The following is a 14636-nucleotide window of genomic DNA, read 5'->3' on the forward strand; positions in this document are numbered from 1 at the left end:
AAACGAGAAAAAAACCCACGAGAAATCCGTTATGTTGCTTACATCTTTCCCGCTGAGGATTTAGGGTTGTACCTAGAAATAAAAAAAAGTTCGATAATTCAGCGTCATATCGCATGAGGCAAGTTAGGCAGAAATCGCACTTAATCGAAAACTTAGAATACTTCAGAGGCACTGAGTTACAGTAACCTTTGCACTCTATCAATTAGACAGATTACCGTAGCTTATTGAAAGAGCCAGCTTAATCCATTCGCGTATTTGTACGTGAAGTACGGTGTACAATTTTGATTTACGTGTTTTACAATTTTCTCGAGATATACTGCATATTAAATAATTTGGTGTACGGCATTGAGCAAACCGTGTCCAACCACCGATGTTTGAGGATCCCGAGTCTGATGGACAGCCACGGCATAATGTGCCCTGGTAAAAATACGGCAACGGTAAAGGAACCTACCCGAGTCCGTGTCCAAGCTTTGGATAATTCACCAGGGTTATTTGGTTAGGCACTACATAAACCATTTCTAACCAATTAACAGAGGGGTTCCCTTTCAATGTGCTTTTAATTCATTTAAATCGTCGAATTTTGTTTCACACTCACAATCAGGACGAAAAACTCACAGTATCACGGCTTCACCAGCGAGGTAATGAATTTTTATGATAATTCGTTCAGTTCCGACCCTTCCGACTATCGATCTCTATACTGAACTCTATAAAGGTGTTCTGTATCATCCACAGCTTTCTTGATGCATCAGTGGTGTTATCGACTGTCAGTATATAGGGTAAGTATTGATCGATTGCAGACACTCGATTTCAATCGAAAATCAGTTGCAAACAAGAACCTATCTCGTATCAGGGGCATCATCGGAAGAGGCTTTTACATTGGATGAAAGGACTCTGAGCTCTCTCGCTTCTCTCAAACTCTTCTTTGTACCGACTGGTAGCGACTACTCTCATTAACCAACCAGGAACAAGTCTTTGCATTAGATGGTGCTCTCTCTCTCTAAAAAAAAAAAAAAACTCCGTATATGTAAACTGAGTGGAATAACTGTTGCTAAACAACTGGAGAGACTTTACATTTATGATTACGCTCTCCATGGGTCATAGAGTTATACCATGGGTACTATAGAAGCTTGTAGCCATTCTTTGGTAAAGTCAAAACGTTACAGCTGGGAGGGATGTCCCGCATCGAACGAGGTTTCATTATCTCTTTCACAGTCATCTTCATCACCAAACTAGCTTCTCCTTGTCCTCACTTTCACAGCATTCTCTTCTCTTTTTACTTAAGGTGTTGCGAATTTCCGTGAAATACGGTTTACGTATTGTGAAACACGTGACAAAAATTCACTTTTATTATTTTATTTCGCATGCACGCTTGCGTGGTATCACAGAAACCAGAATCATACATTTTATATCTCTGAAGATCTGTCAGCGTCAGGAGAAATCGAATTATCGTTATTTTTTTGGAAAATTCTTATTGCTAACTAACTGGATGTCTGTTGCCACCGCTACCAGCGTGTCCAAGTCACTAGGCTCCAAATTATAAGACATTAGAATCATAGTTATATACTTTGACGCTCGGTCTGTACCCAGTAGAAACCTCAACCTGGGCTCGGAGGTGCTCAACCTGCGATAAATTTAAAGACAAATGCACTGTCTTCTAACAAATTTAATATATGAAATGATAAATACGATTACTCAATAGTTCATCTGCTACTCACAGTCTTATAAAAATAAGGCCAAGAAGGTTCCATTCCGCAGGCTTAGGGATAACATTGCTAGCCGATAACGAAAAGGTGTTTACAAGAGCTTTCACCGTTTTTCCACACCCGTTAGTGCTGATACATCCATCAACAGCAAACTCGCCTCCAGCCAAGGTACGCACCATTTCTGGCAACCTAAAATATTATACAAGCGTTAATGCGAGCTTTAATTTGGAATATCTAATCTCAATGCAGAACCATCATTACACTTTATCAAGTTTCTCCAAAATTATACGTCTCCTGAGTGTTCTAGGCTCACGCTCTCCAAGCATTGGCATGAATGTACTGGAATCACCTTCCTCATTAGCAACTGCGTTACCTGATGGTGGTTTTGTTGCATCTATCAAAGTTTGGCCTTGGTAAAATGCTCGTACCTACGAGAAATAGACTACTAGTAGATTTGAATTGGATAAAGACAATTTGTTGCTGACAAATGACAGTACATCCAATCCTATTATACCTTGACCTCTATTTGGGCACTTGCTTCTTTCAGCACACTGTAATCTGGTAGAGGTTTTAAATCGCGTTTACTATCTTCCTCGTCAGTGTCTTCATCTACTTGGCATGAATCGATTTTTTGGCATAGTTCAACATATTTCTTTTGGAATTTACTGTCCTTTGTATGTTTCGTAATTTCATCTATTTTTTGCTGCTTCAACCACACATCTCCCGACAACAGAGCCAAGGAATCCAAAGTAAGCCACTCTTGTAAATAATGTTTGATACGTTCAACAAACCAGCTTGAATCCACCTTACTTTTCCTGACATCTTGTTTGCCATGTACTTTGCGCGTTTTATCTTGTTTTGCATTTACTTTGGAAATATTGTTTATGCTTGATCGAACATCTTGTTCAACCGCCAAAGTATCACATTTATTACTTTGGCGTGCAACTGGTTCTGCGGGTTTGTGAAGATTGGCTATTTCTTTAGCACTTACATCCCCTTCAACGATTTCGGTGCCTGATTTATTTATGGAATTATCAGGTACATTATTTATAGTATTTTCAATCGCATTATTACTCTCTGTTGATGGTAATTTGTCAGACACGATAGCTTTATCAGTTTGTTGTATTTCGCATGAATCAACAGAGACGTTTTCTCGTCCCAGGTAAACTTCATCGCCTGGAGTACTTTTTTTAATTAATCCAGTGGGAGGTAGCAGCTGGAAGCAAGGCTTTTCTTTCGGATTTCTCAGCCACAGTGGGCTGGTGAGCATTTGTTCAAGAATGTAATTTGTTGCTCCATAACAGTTATTGCTGCAGAAATTTTTTCTGCGACTTACATCATAAACCTTATTATTGCGAGTCGATATGTGATATTTTTGATTTATATTCAATTTCAATGGATTGTCGCACAGAGCATAACCACACCGTCTCAATATAGCTCTTTCTTCAACTACGTCGTCCATGTGACATCGATTGATATGCTCCAGCTGTAGAAGAAAATATTTCATAGTTTAAACGGTGTATACAATATAAATTAACAACGAAAGTGGTATTTCATTAATATTGCGGAATCTTGAGCAACCATTCGTCTTACATTTTCCAAAAGCCAAGTTTGGTCGACTGCATCATCTATCAACCGTTCTACAATTGCTAAAGCTCTCGCATCACACTGCCGTTTCTTAGTCAGAGCCAGCTGCAGTTGTTCCTTGCTGGAAATAAAACGAAACTTAAATGTTTTACTTACTACCCAGTAAACTTGCAAAATATCAATTTCCTACCTCATTTTCATTTTTGTTCTGCTCCCATCGTTACGTTTCCTCGACGTTGATGTCATCGTTGTGTTTCAATGTTTCAATGATTTATACCTGTAATATCTGGGACAACAAGGGCGAATTAGCGTGAAAAACAATTATATTTAGGTTACGCTAGGTGAGATTAGGGTCGGTTTTATCGATGACAAGGTTGTACATGCAATTATAGTTTGATAATATTCCACCAACAGCCTGACAATTGATTCAGGAATATTTGCGATACATTATTAACAGATACTACATTTGGATGCTACAGAGAAATCTCGAGGAAATTTGAATCGCTCCTTCTAACCTGTCAAACCGACAGCTCGGGTCTTGGTATAAGCCAACCATACAAGTTGTTAAAAATGAGTGTGGTGCACACGGAGCATTAAAGGTGGTGGTGCAGTCATGGAGTCTAGATAGAAAGAGAACGATCTTAACGTATAGAAGAAACGGTCGAAAATGTGGAGAAATAATTTCTACACTGGAAGCGCTGCCGTTGATAATATCAGGTTTTTTTTTTTTTAATTTAATAAGAGAATGCCGTGATCACGAGATTCAAGGAGCAGAATAAGCAAAAAAATAAAAAAATAAATAAATAAACAAATCAAACACACTGACGCCACCCATGTCGAGCGAGTGTAACTAGAAGTTCCATCCGCATTCGGCATCTTATACCATTTTCCAATTCCCTGCCGAACCAGCTTCTGCTGCTTCTGCTCGCCGTGCGAACTTGCGGGGCGAGGTGTTTCGTGTGTCAAGTGGCAATGTTCCCCGATACGTGAAGTAACGTTACAATATAAATATTTGAAAAATGTATTCAAAATACGTGATTGTTTCGTGCATAGTTGTGCTCACCTTAGCTTCGCTGACTCAGGCGAGGATTCACAAGCTTGAGATAAGGGTGCGTTGACGAATTATATTTTTTTTCAGGAATCTTTATACGCGTACTAGACACGCGCGTGTGTTGTACGTACAGTAGTACCGTCTCATCGGTGAAACATTCCAAAGGAAAATAATCAATTTCCTTTATTGCAGAACGACGTCAGAGCTTACATCGCTCTCAGCACATTCGGATTTTACGAAGGAGGCACTTTGCGCGTAAACTTGACTAATTTTAAGGTGGAACAGGGCGCCGAGGATGCAGTGGTAGGTTTGACGTTTAACCCTCGATTTACTTGGCATACGTACACCTGGTGTACGTATACACATACATACGTACATTCACCCAGCAATATTCATTCCATCACCGACGCTTCACCTTTTCCGTATAACTGTATGGTGAGATGAGCTGTCGTTAACATTCATAGGAAAATGAGTATTTTTTTATACTTTGACATATACTAGTAAATCGTTTCTTCTTCCCAACTTTTATCGAACCTGTTCCATCAGGTTGCAATATCACGTAGATGTGAACGCAGGAAACTTATCATTTATTTCCAACATTGATAATGTTTTTACATCTTATGAATTTGGTGTCTAATGTGGGAGATGTAAGGTTTTTCCAAGATTATACGCTTTGCATTCCGACAAATGTGATTGCATAAGCATGTTTGCTTGTAACATTATGAATACGAGTATTGTACTCAGTGCCCGATCATCTGATAACTTGTATTACGTGCCTATTATTTACAGGACAATACTAAATGCAACTGCCATTTATAACACTATAACTATTTCAGTTCGGATTCAGCTTGGAACGAACTCTCAGCGATGTTAGTAATTCGTACACAGAAAATCAACGAGAAAAATGTCCATTACTAGATGAAACAGCCCAGCTGAATGAGGCTGTTTATTTTAAAATGGATTTGAGGCATTCAATGTAAGTATAATTAACAAGGAATGAAAAACATACAGTGCAGTCCAAGCTTCGTTAAATCAGTATTAACGCGGGAAATTCATAGTTTTAATTTTTGCTCCATAACAAATATTTACAGAATGAACGTAACCTGCAAGAAAGATTTGAATCTGATATCCATTCACCCGAGTGAAGATGTGGTACAGGTTCGATTAAAGAGAAACGCTGAACGATTACAGGATACGGCCTCTTCTCCAAGAATAGACCATGCCATGTCAGATTTTGGTAAGTGTCATTTCAATTTTTCGTGTAATGTGGTTCGTGTCGCAGATGTGGACGTTTTTACATTATTCCACAAGTTCTGTGATATTGAATTAGAGTAACAACTAACATCTTGTATCATCGAAAGCATTTTCAGTATTGATGAAATATAATTGAAAAAAAGAAAGAACTTCTAAGTGTTACTACAACACTACTGGCAGAGGTGCCACCAATGATTTATTCCTCAAGAATTTGTAGCTAAAATTAAATTACATACGAGTATGGTAGTAGCTGCGTGAGCCTACAGGTGAAAAAGTCATACCGGACACAAAACTGATACATTCGACCATGTACACTACGAATTGATACAACTATTAATTGGGTTAGTTCTAAAAAAATAAATAAATGATAGCAAGAAGTGATCTAAATTTGTGTTTGCTCCCAGACGTCTCATAAATTCAAAAAAAAAAAAATACACAGAGAAAATGATGATACCTAGTGTATGTAATATTCATTTTTCATGCATAAACATCGTGATATTTAGCTCTATAAATACGTACCGTTTACATTACGAATAATTTGTAAGGAGTTTCATAATGGACACAGAAAATGGAATTCAAAATACTAAGAAATAAGATGACAAATTGAATAAGTATTCCAGATTCCTTGCACTCTAAATAATGTACAACTGTGATTTGGACATTTAAAATTTTTATAGCAAACCTTAGTCATACCTTTGTTTGGAACCAAGAGGAAAGAAAGATAAAAAAGAAAAGTAATGAGAAAAAAATTAGTGTTTAAAGTATCATGAAGTATATTTGAAATTGGTTTATTATTTCTGTCCATAGAGTGGATACACTTTTTTTTAGCAACTCAGGGTGTTTTCGTATACAACATTGAAAGAAACGTAGTAAAAATTCAAGTTGGTCCAATATGTCTGTTGGCAGTGTTCCAGTACATTGTGTTTTATTCTGATGCATCCAAGTATTTATTTTACAGTGCACAACTGTATCATAAACAGCTGCCTATTCACAAATTTATAGCGTTATGTTTATCAAGACCGCTGAACCTATTTTATCCAACTTTCTGATCAAACGTAGTTTTGTGCTTCAGAAGTATTCCATCCGTCTCTTGAGATTCCAATCGTTCAAAACTCAGCCCGCTTTGGTATATCTCTGAAAATGTACTATGAATTTAATAAGCTTAGAGTCTTGACAACAAGTGATGGAAACTTTGGACTTATTGTTAGTCATTGTTTTTAACCATGCTTCCATTGATATGAAAAATAGAGGCCATTAACAACAATTGGTCGCCCATTTCTCTTAGGAATTTATAAATAAATTTTGGCGCAAACTGGTCAATTGGTCAAATATTTCAAGCCTTTCAGTTGAGATGTAACAACAGCAACATTACATCACAATTTAATGTTATTTTCAAAGATACACCATTTGGAACTGACAATAAATAAATATTGCCAATAGATCAGAATATTTTTCTAGATTCAAACTATTTTTCACCCATAAATCTATTAGTAGAAAAACTGCAGATAATTTGTTCAGATTCGTTTTTAAATGATTTTAATGTTATATTTATTATTATTACAAAAGGTAAGAGGTCTGTGCAATCCTACAATCCACCATCGATGAAAAGCGGCTGTCCAAGGTCAGAAATACCAATCCATTTTAAGAACGCAACAAGCACTGGATTAAGTAAAGTCAAGTATTACAGCACAAGTTTTTACGTGAATGTGATGAATCAAAGTAATGAAGGCCTCTATAACTTGTACTTCCACAACTGCAGAAACTATGATGATAAAACAAATATGCCTGTGGACTTTACGGTAACTACATTTTTCCGACCCAGAATAAACAATATATTCAAATACGAGTATCATTATTCTGCATATTTTACTTATAAGCGAACTTTGATTTCGCCCACTGAATTGGTGAATTGGGTTTAACCAGATGATCACCTTACGAATATAATTTTATTTTTAAAGTTGCAAATCAAAGAGGATAACCACGGTAATTTCTTGAGTGCTGGTGAGATGCCACTGCCTGCACTCTACTTCATGATGGCTCTTCTATTCTTTTTGTCTGGATGTTTCTGGGTCTTCATTCTCAAGAGAAGCAAGTGCGTGGATAATACAAGTATATTCGTTTTATTGAAGTATTTCAGTCCAGCAAACTTCAACTATTCAACTTGAGGTATCTCGTATGTAGGATTAGTGATGTTTGATTTGCGAAATAAGTAAATTTTCCTCACAGGACCCTGTTAACTATAGTATCGCCGCTTCGAGTGCTCTGTTTGGAGTCAATTCCTGATTATTTCCATCTCATTTACTTGCAAAAATAGTTCACGATAATTTATTTTCAGACACCCGGTGTTCAAGATTCACTACCTGATGGCGGTGCTGGTATACCTGAAATCTCTGTCTCTGCTTTTTCACGGCATAAATTTTCACTTCATTGAAACAAAAGGAGAACATGTTGCAGCTTGGGCAATTCTCTACTATATTACGCATCTACTGAAAGGAGCTGTTCTCTTCATCACCATCGTTCTAGTCGGTACTGGATGGGATTTTATAAAACATATACTCTCGGACAAGGATAAAAAATTGTTCATGATTGTCATACCACTGCAGGTATACTATACGACCTCTGTCAATGTATAATTAAGTATGAGCTGAGCAGTATTGACATCAAACGTATTTTTGAAAATTTGAACATTTTATTTTCAATATTGCAACATAGTACGAAGAATCTCGTTCTAAGATCCGTATTTCTTTTCTTTTTGTGCCCAGGTTCTGGCGAATGTTGCAGAAATTATAATCGAGGAAAGCGAAGAAGGAGACATTGAACATCAGAAATGGCGCGACGTATTTATTCTCGTTGATCTTCTCTGCTGTGGAGCAATCTTGTTCCCAGTTGTATGGAGTATAAGACACCTTCAAGAGGCTGCCCGCACCGATGGCAAAGCAGCCATAAATTTGCGGAAGCTCAAATTATTCCGACATTTTTATATTATGATCGTTTGCTACATATATTTCACCAGAATTATCGTCTACTTATTGAGGGTGTGTACATGCACGATTTACAGTGCACTAATATATTACATTCATATGTCCGAACTGTAGAAAATAGATATTGTTCTGCAACAAATTATCTAATTAGAATGAACCATATTCTTTACGATTTAGACTTCTGGACGGAATTGGTGGCGCAAACTCAGCAATTTCATTACAAAAAACCTTTTCTTATTCTCATTCTCTGAATTTTATTTTTTAATCTACAAAAACGGTAACTTGACTGATGTTTTCGTTCATGGTGTCCACAGATCACTGTTCCGTTCCAATACGAATGGCTTGATGAGATGTTTAGAGAAATGGCGACGTATGTATTTTTTGTCCTCACTGGATACAAGTTTCGTCCTGCTTCAGCAAATCCATATTTCACCATTGCCAATGAGGATTTGCCTGGTGACGATAATGATGACGAAATGGATGTGGTGTAAGTCATTCTTCATGATGATACATTCCTTTGTTTGTTCTTTCAATTGATTAATTTCTGTTCATACTGGTGTGAAACAGGTGCACCCCTTGTTTTCTTTTTACTTTCAAGTTTTTCGTTTTCGGTCTTTTTTTAACATGACAAGTACAGTCTATTCTCTAGCATTTCTGGGAGAAGCGGTGCTACCGAGGGTCTCAATAAGATCAACAAAGGGACGACGTTAGCAAAGTCGACGCCGTGCAATGTTGTTGGGACTCGAGAAGAGATGGACAATCTGCTCAGCAAGAGAGAGTCGTCACACGAATACGACTGAAGAAGCTAAAAGACATATGAATACTTACTTAGGAATATATGGGTGATAACAAGCCTAGAGTGGTTATGTTATTTAGGGGTGGTTAGCAATGAGATTATGCTGGGTCTGAGATATACCTATGAAATGACAAATCTATCCTCAGTCGATAGATATTTACACGTGGAAAATTGCGTTTCGTTGCTTGCTACAATTTTGAGATATGCTTATTAGATAAGAATTTCATTCGGCGGATGTTTGCAGGAGAGAGCGGCACAAAATGTTTCCTGCAAGTGATCTTTTCGTTACTAAAGTAGCAGTGATATTTTACTTGTGTATGTAACGTAATATCATCACTGAGGTACAATTTGTTCTTTAATATACTGTAATAAACATTCGTTTCGATTTAAAATCGCTTAATTGTGACAACTATCGATAGATTAGTTCAACTCATCGCATATGATAAATTTTCTCACAAATTATTTAATACTCAGTACAAAATATATTGCGTTATTTGATGACAGAGCCATGTAATTCGATTAAACGTTTCACATCACATTTCAATGGATTAAAAAACTTTTAAAAATTATGGAGTCATTTTACCATGGGAATAATTGGACTTTATGTCCTTGTTACATAATGTACTATTCTTACTTATAAGAATTATTTACAGTAGTTATTAATGACTTTTTATCTTTGGACACGCACGCACGTGTTCATCCACGTACATCGTAGAGATTTAGTTATTATTTACTACGGGTTGCATGGCAGTGGCTGTTAATAGTGAAAACTACATAAAGTTAGTTCTACAATTTTTCCTTATTACCTATGTAGGATGTGAAACTTTGCCAAATGGCAAATTCGTTGCAGTGAATATAAGTATACCTAAATATACAGTTTTAAAGCATTTAGAGAGACATACATTTCCATTTTCCCTTTGATGTTTTATTTACGATTAATCTGCCCTCAGTAGAAAATATTTGCATCCACATACCTAATTGCAATTATAATGTACATGACAACTGATATGTAGAGGATAAACGCTCTGAATTTGGTTGCAATTTAGGTAATGTTTTTAATGTACTGTATAGCAACCTCGATTTAGTCAAAGTTGGAAATGTTGGTAATCAAACAAGCATGTCATGATATTCTTCACAGCGCTTACAGATTTCCGTGGACATGATTGATACAGAGTAACTCTCCATTTCTACGTTAAAAATAATATAATGAAACTAATATTGACAAATCCAATTTTAGTAGCGGAAAGAAGAAATTAAATTGAAAATATAGGTATGTAACATGACTTGATACAGTTAGGGAGTGCAAAAACCTCAGTAACTTTAATTGGAATAGAAAATATGTACAATATTTGTGTTCGATTTAGTCGCACGTTTGGTCGTAAAAAGTAACGTTATATCGAAAACAAATTTGCACCTAATAACATTGGGTTTGCTGCTTATAATTTTAGCGTATCAAGGGTTGAGCCCAATATTTGCAGTCCGATATTAATAATTTCGGATTATCGAAGAACCATTGTGACAACTATAATTTAACTGAATAGACAATTGGTATACATTGAAATTACCTCGAAACCCTTTCTTCTTTATTCCATAGTAATGACGTTGAAATATAAGACATGGGGCAGACAAATTTTTGAATGAATCGAATATTTTTGTGAACGTTCAACTGTTTTATTTTCTGTTATGTTCATCGCATATAAGTGTAAATTGCTAAATGTAGGTGATAACTATTCTCATCACAACTTGATGCACGCAATGAAAATTGTGAAATAAAATTGTTTTCTAATTATTTTGATAACCCACGTTATTTCTGATAGTTGATGATACATTTGTGATCATATTCAATTTTCAGTGGGGGAAAAGAGGGATTCCGTGATTAAAGGCAAAGGGTGATACGCAAAACAGTTTCATTTTGGCCTTAAATCATACGGATACGCAAGGTGACGTACCATATCATGGGTCAGACATGGTACCATTAAAAAAATATGTACGATGTATTTGTACACGCTACAAGTGTTGTTTCCACATTAGTGATATCCTTGAAGGAAGTCATTGGAAGTAAATAATAAAAATGCCTATCATCCATTGAAAACACATCTGAATCAAGGTGCTTCTTAATACATTCTATTCTGATATTGAATTGCGATACATTCTAATTTGTGTATAATGATAAAACTCTAAATACGTCGCATACCCCGTAAAATCCTATTGTCGATGTAAAATAGTTAACGAGGCCCAGGTGTAGGGACAACATCTAGTGGTGAATCAGGGCATTCAAGTGTATCCATAGAAGTTGACGATATCAAAAGATCTTCTGTTGATTGGCTGCCAATTTTTTCTCGGAGAGATTGATAGAGACTATGCACAGCTTCGTTGTGCTGTAAATTATAATAGTTTTATAAATAAGTGACATTGACGTTAACGATGAAACTCCAGTAACGCGAGACCTACCTGGCTATTGGGTTGCAAGGCTTTCATCAGGGAATGTAATCGTGCCGGAGGAAGTTTGGGATGAATGTACCATAAAAGTTTCAAGAGGTGTCGCGTAACATTGTCCCTTGTTAATCCTGCCAGGAAGAACTCGTCGAATATGACGGTGCAAAATGATTCACCGGAAAACTCATCAGCCATATTTAAGATCAGCAGAGATACCTTTACCAGCAGCAGATTGATTATTTCGTTGTAACAGTCAGGTGCAACATATTCTCGACACTTGTCAACTCACCAGAGTGTGTAAAAATGGATCCTCAAAAGCGCGATGCGCCTGGCAATTTGGTAGCGTTGCCAAGACCCGCATTAAGCCTCTCGCATCACCTCGAGCTCTTCCGCTACTCCCACTTCCACCTCCGCCAACATATAAAGCGTGATACATGGATAAAACAGCTGCAACTCCAGAAAGTTGAGCGTAAGCTTGACACGCGTCTGGAGGTGGTCCAGAGTGCTCAATAATAGCGATAGCACTTTCTCTTTCATCTGGTGGGAGCTTTCCATTCAATTGTCTTATCTGGTCATCTACCTATTTTGAAAGGAGTTAATTTGTTACGGCAGTTTGGTAATACTAAGGTTTCAGTTGCAAAATTAGTATGGAGTCAAGGAAAATCGTATATCAAGTATCAGACCAACCATGAGAGACATAAGTGCTGGCAGAAACTTCGTCACAACTTGACTGTCAAGTTTCGGCTCTTTAAAATCTTGGGAGTCGATCATTTGCCAGGCTGACAAGCCCAGGGCCAGCATTCTCAGAAGTAGAACAAGGACAGCGTTATCCCGTGGCAGAGCTTCCCCGTTAATTAGATGAAGAGCTATTTTTATTGCGCTACTAGCTAGAAAATTCACGGCGTATGGGTCACACAGTGTCATACTGAGATCACCAAGTACTTGCTCCTGGCCTCTCTGTGCAAAAAAATGATCCATTTTTATTGGTCGTTGCTGGAAATTATAGTTTCTTGCTATCGTACCTTGATGCTATCAAGAAATCCTTGTAGTTCTCGAGACCTTTTCACATCCACGTTTTTCTCCCTGATGCAAGCATCCAAGCACCAAGTAAACTTGTGGCATGGATCTACAGATATTATATCTTGAACCTAGAGACCAATCATCAGTTGTTTCACTAATTTGAAGAGAAATTGATACAATGATATTTTTGATTCAAACCTCTAGATCATGCAGTGCCATCAACAACTCAGCCCGAAGAGTACAGTAATGGATATTCTTAGTTCGTAAAAAAAGAGTCCTGAGAAACTGGAGCACCATGTCGTAAAGTTTCACGCTGTGACCTATCATGTGTGCCAGCTTCTGTACCACTTCTCCTTGTCTCCTCACCTTCGAATTAGACCAAGATTTATTCAAGTCAACTTGGGGAATGTTAGGAAGCAGGTTCGAACTGAATAGCTGATAATAAACGTATTGGTCCGAATTAAACACAATCAGAACTAACCTTGGGCGATGGTGAAAAAAATAAGGCATTCAGGTTCCGATGATCGAACAAAACTTGTTCCTTTTCAATGATGTAGCGACTGAAGAGAGGCGATACCTCGTCTCCGAAAAGACTTTGATTGTCCTTCCAGATCTGTCGTTTCACCTCCGTGTCAGCGTCATTGTAAAGTTCCTTTTCCCTAACCAGTACTCGTAGGTATTTGTCATCGATATGAGGGGTATTTCTTAAAATACACATAACGACTGGCCTGAGCGCGGCAACTCTAACGGCAGGAAAGCTCTTGGCCAACAGATCCTTAAGCCTACGGTCGCTTCCCCCCTTTTCCCCTCGCTCAGCCCCAATCTCGGCTATCCGCTTCACAAGTTTTTCTCTAAGCTCTTCTAATACCGAGGCGTGAAAGTCCAGCCTTCTGACGCCGTGGAGGTCCAATAGCGGTAACATTGGACGTAACGAAGGCAATAGAATACCATTTTCTAACTGGAATCTTCGGATTAGTAAGTATACTCATGCCAAGATTGTAATCACTTGATTTAACCAGTCAACAATAGCGCCGAGTATTTACCTGGAACTCCTCAATGGCTTTCAGGGGATCGGTGCAACTGGTCAGAGCATCTCTGAGAAACACTTGGCCTGGAACTCCGAGATCCTCTAATCCCGTACCCTCCGTACTTTTGGTCGCACTCATTTTCACAGCCCACAAATATACGGTGTTTCCATCAAGGGACAGCGGTTCTGTATTCAAACCGACTTAACCTAACCTATCCTAACCTAAATAAATACAGAACTGTTCAAAGCTGAGCGTTGAACCACGTTTGAAGGTTGTACATTGGCGGCTGGCAGGACAACAACAATTGTTTACAACAGTAGAATTATGAATGACTAGTCTTTCTTCTTTCCAAGATTGTTGTGTCGTCTTCCTGTTGAATATAAAATTCGTATCAATACCGAAAAATTAGAAATCGGTATTACCGGGTATTTTACTGAAAGTATCGCAGTTTTATATACATATGTTACGGAAATGAAAGGTCTATAAGGCGTCTAGCATTCACCAACAAATAAGCATCTCAATAGACATGGAAATTATTTATCTGATCCGACGCACTATAGTTGACTATAGTCTAGTCATATTATACTATACCTCTACAATTGTCAGTCAAATTCAAACTTGTGACGCTAAATTTAAAAGCCGCGACACTTTTTATGATTGTTCGTAGCGTTGCTGGTAATCGTGTGAAAAATGATATGCTAAAAAGATGAATCAGCTCGATTGCGCGCCCATTTATAGTAAATTTTGACCGCGTATTTTTGATCTCGCTCCTGTCTTTGA

At 37.5% G+C, this 14636-nt stretch overlaps 3 protein-coding genes across 9 annotated transcripts; 1 reads left to right on the forward strand and 2 right to left on the reverse strand.

The window, feature by feature from the left end:
* Window positions 1-1337: 1337 nt before the first annotated feature.
* On the reverse strand, window positions 1338-4040 carry LOC124298354 (putative RNA polymerase II subunit B1 CTD phosphatase RPAP2). 3 transcript variants are annotated; one of them, XM_046750234.1, is made up of 7 exons: window positions 3755-4040; window positions 3481-3576; window positions 3285-3411; window positions 2218-3189; window positions 1965-2131; window positions 1716-1892; window positions 1338-1621 (listed from the first exon to the last, which is right to left on the reverse strand). In XM_046750234.1, exons 2-7 carry the CDS (start codon window positions 3534-3536, stop codon window positions 1450-1452), a joined length of 1671 nt encoding a protein of 556 aa, XP_046606190.1. In that variant the 5' UTR covers window positions 3537-3576; window positions 3755-4040; the 3' UTR covers window positions 1338-1449. The 3 variants fall into 3 exon arrangements, with proteins under 3 accessions (XP_046606190.1, XP_046606189.1, XP_046606191.1); XM_046750233.1 differs by having other exon boundaries at window positions 3806-4039; XM_046750235.1 differs by having other exon boundaries at window positions 3297-3411; window positions 3481-4037.
* Window positions 4041-4182: 142 nt separating this feature from the next.
* Window positions 4183-11161, forward strand: LOC124298353 (protein GPR107). 2 transcript variants are annotated; one of them, XM_046750232.1, is made up of 10 exons: window positions 4183-4399; window positions 4534-4644; window positions 5178-5317; window positions 5433-5578; window positions 7162-7394; window positions 7554-7687; window positions 7931-8198; window positions 8358-8630; window positions 8891-9063; window positions 9226-11161. In XM_046750232.1, exons 1-10 carry the CDS (start codon window positions 4310-4312, stop codon window positions 9374-9376), a joined length of 1719 nt encoding a protein of 572 aa, XP_046606188.1. In that variant the 5' UTR covers window positions 4183-4309; the 3' UTR covers window positions 9377-11161. The 2 variants fall into 2 exon arrangements, with proteins under 2 accessions (XP_046606188.1, XP_046606187.1); XM_046750231.1 differs by having other exon boundaries at window positions 4184-4399; window positions 9214-11161.
* LOC124298351 (negative elongation factor B) lies at window positions 10180-14630 on the reverse strand. Of its 4 annotated transcripts, none has more exons than XM_046750225.1 (9): window positions 14448-14630; window positions 13872-14226; window positions 13310-13786; window positions 13027-13194; window positions 12831-12956; window positions 12496-12765; window positions 12098-12388; window positions 11824-12024; window positions 10180-11750 (listed from the first exon to the last, which is right to left on the reverse strand). In XM_046750225.1, exons 2-9 carry the CDS (start codon window positions 13992-13994, stop codon window positions 11598-11600), a joined length of 1809 nt encoding a protein of 602 aa, XP_046606181.1. In that variant the 5' UTR covers window positions 13995-14226; window positions 14448-14630; the 3' UTR covers window positions 10180-11597. The 4 variants fall into 4 exon arrangements, with proteins under 4 accessions (XP_046606181.1, XP_046606180.1, XP_046606182.1 ...); XM_046750224.1 differs by lacking the exon at window positions 14448-14630 and adding an exon at window positions 14315-14427; XM_046750226.1 differs by lacking the exon at window positions 14448-14630 and adding an exon at window positions 14359-14406.
* Between the last annotated feature and the right edge of the window lie 6 nt (window positions 14631-14636).

Source organism: Neodiprion virginianus, chromosome 2 (assembly GCF_021901495.1).
Source record: "Neodiprion virginianus isolate iyNeoVirg1 chromosome 2, iyNeoVirg1.1, whole genome shotgun sequence".
Lineage (NCBI taxonomy): Eukaryota > Metazoa > Arthropoda > Insecta > Hymenoptera > Diprionidae > Neodiprion > Neodiprion virginianus.

Bases quoted from the DNA above. Each gene is read 5' to 3' on its own strand.
- LOC124298354 (XM_046750234.1), bottom strand. From the start codon at position 3,536: ATGACATCAACGTCGAGGAAACGTAACGATGGGAGCAGAACAAAAATG. The intron at 3,412-3,480 runs GTAGGAAATTGA...TTTTATTTCCAG, and splicing joins AGAACAAAAATGAAAATGAG to CAAGGAACAACTGCAGCTGG. The intron at 1,622-1,715 runs GTGAGTAGCAGA...AATTTATCGCAG, and splicing joins GGCCTTATTTTTATAAGACT to GTTGAGCACCTCCGAGCCCA.
- LOC124298353 (XM_046750231.1), top strand. From the start codon at position 4,310: ATGTATTCAAAATACGTGATTGTTTCGTGCATAGTTGTGCTCACCTTA. The intron at 5,579-7,161 runs GTAAGTGTCATT...TTATTACAAAAG, and splicing joins CCATGCCATGTCAGATTTTG to GTAAGAGGTCTGTGCAATCC. The intron at 8,631-8,890 runs GTGTGTACATGC...TGGTGTCCACAG, and splicing joins TTATCGTCTACTTATTGAGG to ATCACTGTTCCGTTCCAATA.
- LOC124298351 (XM_046750225.1), bottom strand. From the start codon at position 13,994: ATGAGTGCGACCAAAAGTACGGAGGGTACGGGATTAGAGGATCTCGGA. The intron at 13,787-13,871 runs GTAAATACTCGG...CGAAGATTCCAG, and splicing joins AAGCCATTGAGGAGTTCCAG to TTAGAAAATGGTATTCTATT. The intron at 11,751-11,823 runs GTAGGTCTCGCG...TATAATTTACAG, and splicing joins CCTTGCAACCCAATAGCCAG to CACAACGAAGCTGTGCATAG.